This window comes from Pogoniulus pusillus, chromosome 38, assembly GCF_015220805.1.
Source record: "Pogoniulus pusillus isolate bPogPus1 chromosome 38, bPogPus1.pri, whole genome shotgun sequence".
NCBI classification, from domain to species: domain Eukaryota; kingdom Metazoa; phylum Chordata; class Aves; order Piciformes; family Lybiidae; genus Pogoniulus; species Pogoniulus pusillus.
The window spans coordinates 7,093,578-7,105,926 of NC_087301.1; the positions used below are offsets into that span (position 1 = coordinate 7,093,578).

Below are 12,349 nucleotides of genomic sequence, written 5' to 3' on the forward strand. Positions count from 1 at the left end.
AATCTGCAGGGATTTGGGCTGGAAGAGCTGAGAAAGCCAAAACGAAAGTTCAGATCACTTCAAGTTTGCCTCTGCCACAATCTCCAAGTGCTTCCCATGCATGAAGCAGCAGCATCTGCGCTGTGCCAGTAGGACAGCAGCTGAGGACTTAGTCACAGAGTGGGGCAGTGCTGATCCTTCTTCATCGTGGCTTTTATTCCGACCAGCGCAGAGGCTGGTGAAAGGGCTTGCCCCCGGGCAAGAGGATGGGTGGTGGTGAGGAGGAGGAGGAGGAGGGTGGTGGCTGCCGTGCTCCTGCCCGCCTGGCTCCGGCACCTCCTGGAAGCGACTTCCCCTGCCAGCGTGGTGAGTTCCCAGCAAGGGTTAACTGAGTGTATAAAATTGATTGCGATTTTAGTAATTCAGTATAATCACAGTCTACCAGCAGGTTGCTTTTCCAGCAGGAGGGTTTGGAATTATTTTCTGGAGTTTGCAATATAGAACTTAAATTAAGCCTCAGAAGTCAGAGGAGCCTTGCTGCATCCCTAATGTGGTGCTAAATTCTCAGCAGCACATTCTCTGTATTAAAGCCTTTGCTGGCAATTAGGTTCATTAACTATCACAATACCTTATTTATTACTCGGCATGCCATATGGTTTCCCAGCTAAAGAATGGCACCCGTTCTAGCACAGACCATTTGGCATCATAAAAATGTTAACAAATAATGTTATGGCTCTCAAGGGCAAAAGGGCTCGCCGGGATGCAGGTCTGGGTGGCAACAGAGAATATGAAAACATTTTTCTTCTATGGCAAAATAAAGAATTCCTCGAGACAGAAGCATTCAGAGGGTATCAGCTCGCGTCGTGCAAATGGGAGTTTTATCCCTGCCCATAATGGCTGTGTCAATATTTGCAGCTCGCTCATCCCTCGACGTCCTCCTCTTCTCCTCCGAGCACAGACCTTGTGGGAGCACTGATGGAGAAGGACCCACCTGGGTGGAAGCCTGCCTGCCACCTGCCTCTTTGCTTGGGCTGCTTTGGGTGGTGCTGGCTGCAGCTGCTGGGGCTGAGAGTCATCACCAAGCTCTGTCCTTCTTCGTCAGTCAAAACTTGTCCCTGCAGACGTTGTTCTGGTCACCACGTTGAGGCTCTCCAGGTGCCAGCGTGCAAATGTGGGATGCATTTCTGCACTGTGGTCGGACCTCTGAGGCATGATGCTCTACCAGTGGAAGGAGCAATACAGCAGCCTGCTCTTGAGATGTAGAACTGGGTGTCCTGACTCTGAAAAGAGTCACAGCTGCAAATGTGTCTTGTGTCCTTTGGAGGTAGTCAGGACCCATGTGCAGCCCACAATGCCTGTGTTGTGCAAAACATGCTTGCTCTTAGATCAGGATTATGAGAGACAGGGACAGCATTTCAGGTCACAGGCACATCACTTGTCTTACCCTGGACACCCTGTAGCCAAGTCATAAGAAAAATACTTTGTTTCCTGCTCTGTAACCAGATCCTCCTCCAACAAACATTTCTAAAGGGGGTTGTGACAAAGTGCAGCAGAAATCAGAGTGGTATTGGAAGCAGAGATCAAACTGGACCCTCTGGTCCTATCAGAGTGCCCCACAACAGCCTCCAAACTTCCAGGAATGGGCCAGAATTGTGGGTTTGAAGCCCAGGTACCACAGCTGAGTGTTCCAGATGATGTTCACTCTGCCTAAATGAGGTGGTTTCACCCCGTCCCTGCTCCAAGCTGATTCCTGACATCACCTTTCTAATTTTCTAGACTGGCAGATGCTGCCACCCCTTGCACTCTCCACATGTGCCCTTGGAGCAGCATCCCACTCTCTGTGGGTCCAGCCTTGCCCCAGCTCACCCAAAGAGGCAGGATGCCCGAAGCTCTGCAGACCTGTCTTACATCATTTTCAAGTGCAGTCCTGGTCAGAAGCCTGAAGGAGGTGCAAAGCCAAGCAGAAAATTGCTGGTGTGCATACCAGAGTCCCACAGGTGGGGCCCAGCTCTGTAGGGTGGGTAACCACAGCAGCATGGCTTCAGCAGCTCCACTCCCCACCAACGGCTGCCTGGACGTGCCGTGGGGACCCTCTTGCTGAGGTTGGCGAGGCCGGAGCAGCTCTGCGCCTCGGGATGCAGGGCAGGATGCTCTCAGATAATTGCCATGGCGATGACCGTCTCAAAGCCACCTTCGGCGGGCGTGGTAACTGCCCTGCCTGTGGCTGCTGGCAGCGAGCGCCCAGACCCGGGGTGGCTGCGGCAGCCTCTCTGCGCGGCTGAGCTCTCGGTGCGTGTTCTGGGGCTGCATGTGCCCAGATGGAAACGCTCTTCACGGGGCAGGATGTGATGAGGAGCAAAACTCAGGCTCTGAAGCCAGGGAAGATTATTTCTCATCACCTCAGCTGAACTCCTGGTGGAGTATTTCCCCTGCCAGTGAACACAGCAGCTCTTTGTGGCTGTAATAAAGGCATTTTTTCAGGAGCCCATGAGCTTGGGCTTTTGTCACAACTGATGTGCAGCACTGAATGCAAACCATCTCCTGGGAATGAAAATTCCTGCTGCAAGTTCTGCTACCGTCCCACACTGTTGATCCCAGTGCTACTGTGTAGTGCACCCTGTGAGGCACCACGTACCATGGGAAGTGTCTATAGCAAGCAGAGTACCCATAGTGGGGGGAAGATGTGGGGCTAGCTTGGTGTAGGGGTACAGGCATGGGATGTGTTGGCTTCCTGCAGCAGAGGAAAGGGATGGAAACCAAACTGCTAGTGCTAAGGGAACCTCTCAGAGGCTCTGAGCTCTGTCTGCTTTTAGGCTTGTCAAAGCTTTTCATTTCTCCATTTCACCCTCTGAGATCATCACTTTTGTCTGTGAGTTGTGATTTATTTTTTTCCCCTTCAGACATCTTTAAGGGATACGTCCAAAATGTTCCCTTGCAAAAGCCCCTGGAGCTGGGATCCCCCTTGAGTAATATTTGCTTTGTGAAGCCAGCTTGCCTGTCTTGGTCATCCCTGGGCACAGCATCAAGGGCCCACGCTGATCTGATGCTGCCCTGGCTATGTTTGTAGCAGGAGCAGCAATATGAAGGCTCTGACAGGGAGTGTTTAATGGAGAACTCTGAATGGCTGATGGTCTTTCTGGGGTGGAATTGGTGCTGCCCAGCCCAAAGCTGAAGTAGTGGTGACAGCAAAGTGCTGGAGGAGAGGCATGCTGGTTTGAAGCAGCTGCTGGGTTTCAGAAAGGAGCTTGCACCTCCTGAGGAGTTGGGGGGCTGTGGGGAGCAGCTGTGGACCCCACGCAGGCTGCGTCAGCTGCCTGTGCTGCAAGCCTTGCCGTCCCCACTGTTTGCACCCGCTGCAGTCATCCACACACGTGTGGTGCTGGCCATGAGCAGATAGCCCTTATCCGGGGGTGGCTTTGCAGGAGTGTTTACTTTCATTCCTGAGAGGCCGATCGAGCTGTTCCAGCAGGGAATGTGTCGTGGCCAAAGGTGGACTTGCCAAGCTCCATCTGGCATGAGCAGTGCCTGCTCCAAGGGCATCGGGGCTCCTGCATGCTCCCCTCAGTCCTGGTCCTGGCCCCACTTCAGAATCAGGCCCACATCCGTGAGGTCCCCAGTGATGGACGCCTCCCTTGTGGCTGAGCTGGAAAGTGCTGACTCCTCCCGACCTTTGCAAGGCATTCACAAATACCTCCCTGAGAGGGTGGCCTGCGAGCTGCTTGATGTGCCAATGGTATCTGGGGCTTTGGTCGCTCAGGAATCTGCAAGCCGATAAGATACTGAGGGTTTATTGCATCTTCTGGCAATTATTAAGGAAATCAAATCAGTTAATATCTAACCTTGAACCCAGGCTGCGGTATCTGGCCTCAGACTTTATTCCATCTCTCACAGGCTCTGGGGCTGTGCTGTTCAGAGGGCATTGGGATGCTGGAGGAGGTGATTGAGAATTTAATCTGTGATTAAAATACCTTCTCCTTGCAGTGTGGTCATCGCACAGGCAGCATCTCAGTGATACCTGATTCAGCCACAGGATGAATTTTTTTTCCCCTGGTGCCTTTTGGCAGAAGCCTCCCCAGTTGTGAAGGTGTTTGGTATGACTGTAACAGAGACACAGGGAGGGAAGGGGGGAAGAGGCTTCCACAAGCACGGGGTGCTGTTGGGGATAGTGATGCACTTGCTGTGTGTGCACAGCAACACATGGGCATCTCCCTTTGGGAAGGGGGACAGGTGACTCATGAAGCTGAAAACAGGATGTGGAGCTTGGCTTTTGCTAGAGAGGAAAGATGAAATTAGAGGTAAAGGTGTTTGCTCAGTGATTTGGATTCAGGATTTGGCTTAGTCCCTCTAGCAAATGAACTTGAGTATCAAGAAGGCATCAAACCCAACTGCTTTCCATGGGCTGGCTGATGCTGCTTTTCTGGAGTGACTCTGGGGTTTTTTCAACTCCCAAGTCACTCAGGGGCTCTCAAACTGTCCTGTTTAAAGGCAGGTAGAGCATTAAGCTATGTTAATGATGTGTTCATCTCGAACTCAGCAAAACATGCAGTGAGCATTTAGCTCCCCTGGAATGCTTGCAAGGACTTGGAAGATCCCCTGATCTTCCAAGTCCTCCTAAGAGGTGCTTGATCCTGGGTGGAGATGCAGCTCCATGCTTGCTCCTACATTAAGCACATCTTGCCACCCTGAAACTGTCACCTTCCCCAGCACAGAATTAATCCTGAGGAGAACCAAGAGCCAAAGGGAGGTTAGGAGACAGAGGAAAAGCTGGAACTCAGACACAAGTCTTGGTAGAGCATCCCTGGCTTTCGTGGCAGCTGAGCCCCACCCCCAGCAGCGCTTTGCTGAGCCTCCGAGGTAGGTTCTGCTCTCTTCAGGAGGGTTTTTTTCCAGGCTGAACTTTACCAAGCATGCAGGAGGGCTCTGCAGCACCGTGCAGCTGGGGGTGACATTTACAGCCTTGGCAGATCTCTTTTTGTGTCCCATGCAGGATGTCAAATATTTTAGGTTAAGAGAAAGGTGGGGGAAAGAGGCAAAATAATTACACAGTGAATTAAGCAAAGACAACCTCCCACCCGCTTGTTAGGGCTTCAAAAGTTGCTGTCTCTGGCTCGAGCTCTCTCAGCTACGTACAAAGGGTAACGCTAAAAATAGGTCCAGTGCCCATGCCGAGGTCACTGCCTGCTAAGGGAGGGTTTTTATTGAATTACCAGCCCGGCTGCTGGGAACCAGACGTGAGCAGGGTGGTCGAAGCCCGGCTGCAGAGTTGGTTCCTTCGCTGAGTCACTGTGGCTCAAGTCCCTTTTGTGTGGGGGATTTAGGGCAGGAATGGGGGGAGGCTGGCAGGGCTGCCACCCTCCTGAGTCACCGCTTCGCTCCTCAGCCTTCGCAGGCTCAGGGCCCTAAGCCACTAATTAGCCTCATTGTCTTAGGGGATGTGCTGCATCTATCAGTTGAGGGGGGCGGCAGGCTGGGTCACCCTCCTGAAGCACAGGAGCAGCGCAGTCCTCCCTTCCCCGAGGTTTTGTGCTTCACGACCCTTCTCTCGTAAGAGCCGGCGGTTGCTAATCCATCCTTTGATGTAACAGCATCGATTCGGCGGCCGCGGCGCGAACGTGTGGCTCTGAGCACGGCTCGGATGAGCTAAGTTGTGACTCAGAGCCTGCAAGCAGGAAGGATTTTAGTGTCCCCCGTTTGTTGCTCAGATATGAGCTGAAAAAAAGGCAGAGGCATGGGAAGACTGGTGGGGCTGGGAAGGTGCCAGTCACACACAGGCATGCAGCAGCCTGGCAGGGCCACGCAGATGTGCCCGGTGGCACAAGGGGCTGGCTGGGTCATGAGGCAGGTGATGCACTTATCCTTGGACCTGCTGCCATGTCCCTGCCATGTGCTCAAGCGTTGGCTTGGACCATGCCTCTCAAGTCAGGACTGGCAGGTTGAAGGGAAAGGCAGGCACATGTGAAAAGGTGGACCGGGGTTCCTGCAACATCCTCACCCTGTGATGGTCCAAGTGTGTCTGCTCAGCTCCCTCTGAATTATTTGGCTTTGCACCTTTACCTTTCCCATGCCAACAGGAGGGCTCCTGTGCTGGTTTGGTTACAGCTGTGCTCCTGCATCAACTTCATCATCAACGGCAGTGTGGATTACCTGCAGCAAAGTGATGCTGCTCATGTCCCACCACCCCATGCCACAGCCCTGGACCAGCTGCATCCTTGAAGTGACTCTCAGGTTCCTGTTGTGCAGTAAGCAGGGACACAATGAAGGGCCTGTTCCAAACGTTTCCACTTCCCCTGTGCCACCACAATGCCATGGGGTCCTGTATCTACAGCTCAGACAGCCCCAGTGCTGATCAGTGAGATTCTTGGGGAGCTTAACACACCATGGGCACTTACCAAGCAGCCAAGCAGGGGCCTGCTGCTGTCCACCTTCCCCCTTACCAAGAGCTTTGTGCATTTAGGGTTTTTGAAAAAATAAAGTCTAAGACATTTAATGATCTCTTGTTAAGCTGTCAGCTCACAGAAGTGGAGCAGTGGGCACTACCCTATCTCTGAGCCCAGGCCTGCTCCACTGCCTGCAGAGCCTGGGGGCTGTAAACATCTCTGGGTGTGGAGTGATACTGAAAACTGATTTTTAAACATCTTTGATTTAGGATTAAAGTTAAAATCAATCTTATTTTGCACACAAGTTCTTGGTCCCTAATTCAGCTGCACACCAGCAAACCCCTCCAAATACACCAAAAGCAGCTCAAAACCTTCCTATGGAACATGCATGAGCTGCAATAGAGGGAAGTTCCCATCCCTCACCCTGTGCAGCCCTGGTGGGTGTCAGATGATTACTGGGGAAGAGGTGTGGTGAGCAGAGCTGGGCTGGGGGCAACCTCGAGGCCCAGCAAGCTGGCGAAGTGGAACCATACTACAGCATCCCTCTCTGGAGTGGAAAGTAAGGGGTGATGAGTCCTGCCAGGACTGCTGGAAGAATGCAGGGATGGACAAGGATGTTTATCTGGGGCACAGGGCAAGGACCAACTGCCTATACACGTGTTTGGGGGTGATGGAGAGGAGCTGGAAATCCTCCCTGCCACTGGAGGGTTGATATTGGGGAACTTTCTTGCTGAAATTGGCGCCTGTGATCTCTCCTGTGGGCTAAGCATCCTGAGCAAGGAACTTCTCTTCTCATTGTAACTTCGGAGACTTTTCTGTTTACTTCTCTTCCTCTCCAAGTGCCCAACTGTGTCCTGGAGGAGCAGCCCAAGGCTGCTCTGACTCTCATCCTGTGGAACACTTTGTTACTGTGCCTTGTCCATGCTTCGTGGAGCTTTTCTTCCCACAGGCCTGCCGATGCTCACCAGGCTCACTCTGTTGGGAAAGAATCAGTGTTCACCTCTCGCTGCTCAAGGTAAAGGAAGGGCTGGAAGGGGATCTGAAGGATTCCTCTGCTCTGCCTGGTCTTTTCATGGGAAGAGTGTCCCGAGAAAGCCTGATGGCCTTGTGAGCTGAGCACTGGAGGTTAATAATAATGGCAGCAGGCAGCAGATCATTGCCCCCGTATCTGGTTGAGAGATTTACAACTGAAACTTGTGGCGGAGGAAGAAATTGCCTCAATCACTCGGAGTAATGGCACATGGAGAGGCACTTGGGCGTGACTGCTATTTAACACCAGAGCCCAGCTTGGCTTCATTTAGCGTGCTGGTTCCCTTCTAATAAACACATTACACGACAAGGTGGGGATTAAGATCAGAAAAGTAAATAAATTGGAAACTGATGGGGAGAGATGGGAGGAAAATGGAAAGAACTGGGGAAGGAGTGATGGGCGATTAACTCCTGTGCCAGGCAGTGAGGAAACGACCCCGAAGGCCACAGCAGTGGCTTCCTGAGCTTTGTGTCAGCATCTCTGGTGGGCTGGAGGGGCTGGGCAGCCTGTAAGTGCCCCCCAACCCCACAGGACTTCTGGGGCTGCTCCTGCTCCACTATGGACCTCCAAGGCTGTTGGGCTCATGGCAGGCTCACAGGGCTGGCACCCAAAACAGGGATCTGGTTTTTCTTCTCTTCCTGGGGCACTAAGGAAAATAGCTACTTTGGTTTCTCCTCCTTGGCTTGTGAACATGCCCAGATCAGTCTTTTCCATCCCAGACTGTGGCACCTGATGTAAGCAAGGTCACAGATACCTCGGCTGAGGCTCTGCAGGGAGGAGTTTGTGTTTCTTTGGTGGGGGGCATTGCTGGAGGAAAGGGAGGTGCTGCTTCAGGTCAGGGACAAGAGTTTCATGCATGCTGTAATCACTCTGCCTTTTGCCAGCAAGGAATCTCTCAGCTCTGTGGGAGCTGGGGGGGGTCTATAAGAGCCTGGGAGGAAACAGGACTTGTGTGTGGTCAGAGCCATTGTGGGCAGGCTGCGATGCCTGGGTAAGGTCTGGAGACTCCAGATCTTGGTCTACTGCAGCCTGCTTGGAAACAGAAATGGCCAAGGGCAGAATTCCCTGAGGGAAGTGGGATCCCTTTGGGTTCAGCTGGTAGATGTGGCTCATGGAAAGCTGCTCTGGGCAGTCATTTCACCAGCCCTTCCACCTTGCTCTGCCTTGAGATCCAGAACAACCTTGACACTCAACTCCTCCACTGTCCAGGGAGGTCTCAGGTGACACCAGCTTGCTCTGCCTACAGCAACAGTGCAGTACCACACTGTGAGTCTGGGGAGGGATCCAGGCACTGTCCAGAGCACAGGGATGCCCCACTTGAGGGGCATAACCCAGCTGGTGCGGCCATGGGAGGTTGTGTGTCAACCAACTCGGCAGCTTCTGCTGTGTGTTAGAGGAGCAACAAAAAAAGCAATGTGCTGGCTGCCGGGAGGGACTGGGGGGTTAATTTTCAGGATGCTGCCTGGGAATTTAGCCGTGGGATTTCCATTATTGCTAATGGGACTCACGCAGCTTAATTTCATGCGAGCTACTCTAAAAACATCCCCCTCACTGCCTGCAAACTCTCAGTCCTGAAATCAAGCCTTTCAGGAGTCAGAGGAGGGTAAACAAACACCTGAAGTCGCTGCCTCCCAGTCCCTCCCCATCAGCTGCTGGGATTGAAGAGCTGGGGAAGGGGAGGAACTAGAGAGGGTTTAGGCAATTAAAAATCCCATCGTGCTGGCACTCTGGCTGCCTGTGCGCTGTGGCTTCGCTCTCTGCCACTTACAGCAGCAGAGCTACAACCCCCCAAAAAAACAGGGGTGGCTGATGGCTTACCCACGAGTGTGACACCGGCAGCGCTGTTACCGCACACGTCTGGCAGCCCGAACCACTCCACCTGTCCTCGCGAGGCCTCCCTTACTGGGCCGTTCCCGTTAAATGACTGCTATCACCGGGTCCCCAAGTACATTAAATCCCATTATAATTATAAACACACATCCCCAGAACGTTCTCCTTAGATTACATTTGCGCTGCTTTACCCCAAGGGTGTCTTTGTGCTAATACCGGCCGCAGCGGCTGTTTGAGCTGACGATGCGGGCCCTGTGCTGCGCCGTGCGTGGGTAGTGCTGGGGAGGGAGGGGGCGCTCCGTGTCACTGCCGCCGAGCTGTCCCCAAGGGGGGATACTGGTCTGTGAATGCACTGAGTGTGGACACCAGGGTGTAGGCATGGCCGTAGTTCAAGCATGCCTTGCCCTCAGTGTGGGACGTCGCATGGCACAAGTTCTTCCACTGCCTCTTCTGTTGGCGGTGGTGTTACTGAGCTGTCAGCAGGTCCCCTTCCCATTCTTTTTCGCTCCCTTCTCTGGCTGCCATCACCCATTGGGGCCATCAGACCTCCATTGCTCATCTTTGGCCATACAGACCCCCAGTGTCCCTACAGATGAGTACAGAGACAGTCAACAAGTGGTGCCAACCCAGGGCAGATGTTTGATTTGGGCGAAGTCAGCCTCGCTGGGGCGATGTCAGCAGGATCGTGTCACACCCAGCAGTCTGGGGACAAAAGCCATCTACGAGCTCAGACTTGGCTTTCTGCGGAGGTTTTGCACTCTCCTGTGGCTCAGTGCGAGCGTTCAGCACCCGCTTCAGCGGCTGCCCCGGAGCCAGGCACTGGCAACCCCGCGGGTGTTCAGCAGGAGGTTTTGCCATGGGGCCGCTCTCCCCGCGGGGCGTATTGCGTGGGCGGGGCGGCGCACGCATCCCGGCGGGGACGGGGGCGACAGGCGCACCGCCGGTTCCCCCGGGCGCCCGAACTCCCCCGGTGCCCGAGCTCTTCTGAGTGTCCGGTTCCCCCGGCGCCTCGCTCCCTGGTGCTCAGTTCCTCCATGTTTGCTGCCAGTAGCGCTGCCCTGCCGCGGTGCCGGCCCCGCTCATCCCGCAAGGTGCCGCGGCGGGGCCGGAGCCGGTGCGCGGGGCGGGGCCGGGGGGGGGCGCCCGCGCTCAACGCGGAGCGGCGGTGACGGGGGGGCGGGGGGGGCGGGCGGTGGGTGGGCGCGGGGGGGGCCCTGACGTGGGCGCGGGGCGGCCCAGGGGCCGGCGCCGCCGTGATTTGCTGCGCGGCGCGGCGAGCGGCGGCGGCGGCGATGAGAGCGGGCAGTGCGAACTGCCGGAGCAGCCGCCGGCCGCCGTGAGTGCGGGCAGGGGGGCGGGATGCGCCGGGACCCTCGCCCGCCCTGCACCTGATGGGGCTCAGCTGCCCGGCCCGGCCCCGAGGGTGGAACGGGACGCGCGGAGCCGGGCGGCGCCGGCGGCAGGGGGGGAACGCGCCCCTTCCCCGGGTGGCTCCGGCAGCGGCTGCGTCGCCGAGCCCGGCGCAGAAACTTTTCGGCGAGCGTCGGCAGGCTGCAGGCTAACCTCGCTCCCCTCCTCTTCTTCTCCTCTCCCTGTTCTCTCTCTGTTCTCTCCCTCCTCTCCCTCTCCTCCTCCTCTTCCTCCTCTTTTTTCCCCCCTTTTTCTCCCCCGCCCCACACCGCTCCTCTCCCCCTGCCTTTTGTCTCCGCAGATATCGGCACACAAAGCTGGTCCCAGATTTGAGCGGCGGCGAGGCCCCCTGATGAGCCAGCCTGGGGAGCGCCATGGATCTGACTAAGATGGGCATGATCCAGCTGCAGAACCCCTGCCACCCCACCGGGCTGCTGCACAAAGCCAACCAGATGCGCCTGGCGGGGACGCTGTGCGACGTGGTCATCATGGTGGACAGTCAGGAGTTCCACGCGCACCGGACGGTGCTGGCCTGCACCAGCAAGATGTTCGAGATCCTCTTCCACCGAAACAGCCAACATTACACCCTGGACTTCCTCTCGCCAAAGACCTTCCAACAGATCTTGGAGTATGCCTACACTGCTACCCTGCAGGCCAAGGTCGAAGACTTGGATGACCTGCTCTATGCTGCTGAGATCCTGGAAATCGAGTACTTGGAGGAGCAGTGCCTGAAGATCCTGGAGACCATCCAGGCCTCCGAGGACAACGATACTGAGGTCACCATGACTGATGGAGCCACCACCAACACCACTGAGGAAGAGGAGGAGAGGAAGTCAAGGTACATCAAGGGCCTCTTCATCTCTAAGCCTGCTGGTGAGGAGAGTGGCTATGCCAGCACAGCCAGCCAGAGCCTGCCTGGAGCTGCTGCGCAACAGAGCCCCTCAGCCTCTGCTTCCTTTGGCCCCCTTTCTGCCATGAGTCCCACCAAGGCAGCAGTAGATAGCTTGATGACCATCGGGCAGTCGCTACTGCAGGGTGCTCTGCCGCCCACTGCCCCTGAGGACTCGCACCTCAACAGCCACTGTCCCCCTGGCCTCGCTGAGGTCAAAACTGAAGTGATGCAGGTGGACGATGCCTCCAGCCATGACAGCCCCCAGACGGCCGAGCCGGGTGCCTCCAGTGGGGAGAAGTCCGAGGAGAAGGGCAAAGAAGGACCTGGTACCCCGACCCGCAGCAGTGTCATCACCAGTGCCCGTGAACTGCACTACACCCGCGAGGAGGGTGCTGAGCCACCACCCGAGTCTGGACAGGGGCTGCCGCTAGGTCCAGAGCCCTCTGCTGCCATTGCCCAGGGTGAGAAGCCTATGGGCATCTACACCCTGTTGCCGAACCACAAGACTGAGTCGGTGCTTGGTGTGCCGCCGGCTGTGGCGTCTGCCCTGCACGTGCAGCCTGCTCTGGCTGTCTCCATGGACTTCAGTGCCTACGGGGGGCTGCTGCCCCAGGGCTTCATCCAGCGGGAGCTCTTCAGCAAGCTGGGGGAGCTGGCAGCTGGCATGAAGACAGAGAGCAGAGCCCTGGGCGAGCAGTGCAGTGTGTGTGGGGCAGAGCTGCCAGACAACGAGACCCTGGAGCAGCACAGGTGAGTGCCAGCGCCGTGCTGTAGCCTTCCGTGCCAGGCGGGACCTTGCCAGAATGTTTTGGTTTTCGGTTGGATGTTGCA

At 55.8% G+C, this 12,349-nt stretch overlaps 1 protein-coding gene and 1 long non-coding RNA gene across 2 annotated transcripts in view; both read left to right on the plus strand.

Moving 5' to 3' along the window:
* The first annotated feature begins 258 nt into the window (after positions 1-258).
* On the plus strand, positions 259-2,153 carry LOC135191124 (uncharacterized). Its single transcript, XR_010308730.1, has 2 exons — positions 259-345; positions 895-2,153. It is a non-coding gene; the product is annotated as an uncharacterized LOC135191124 (long non-coding RNA).
* An 8,329-nt stretch (positions 2,154-10,482) lies between these two features.
* ZBTB16 (zinc finger and BTB domain containing 16) overlaps positions 10,483-12,349 on the plus strand; it is a 58,762-nt gene continuing 56,895 nt past the window's right edge. The window contains exons 1-2 of the mRNA XM_064173046.1: positions 10,483-10,552; positions 10,928-12,268. Of these exons, the coding sequence (XP_064029116.1) occupies positions 11,001-12,268 (1,268 nt within the window). The 5' untranslated portion in view covers positions 10,483-10,552; positions 10,928-11,000. The remainder of the gene's footprint in view (positions 10,553-10,927; positions 12,269-12,349) is intronic.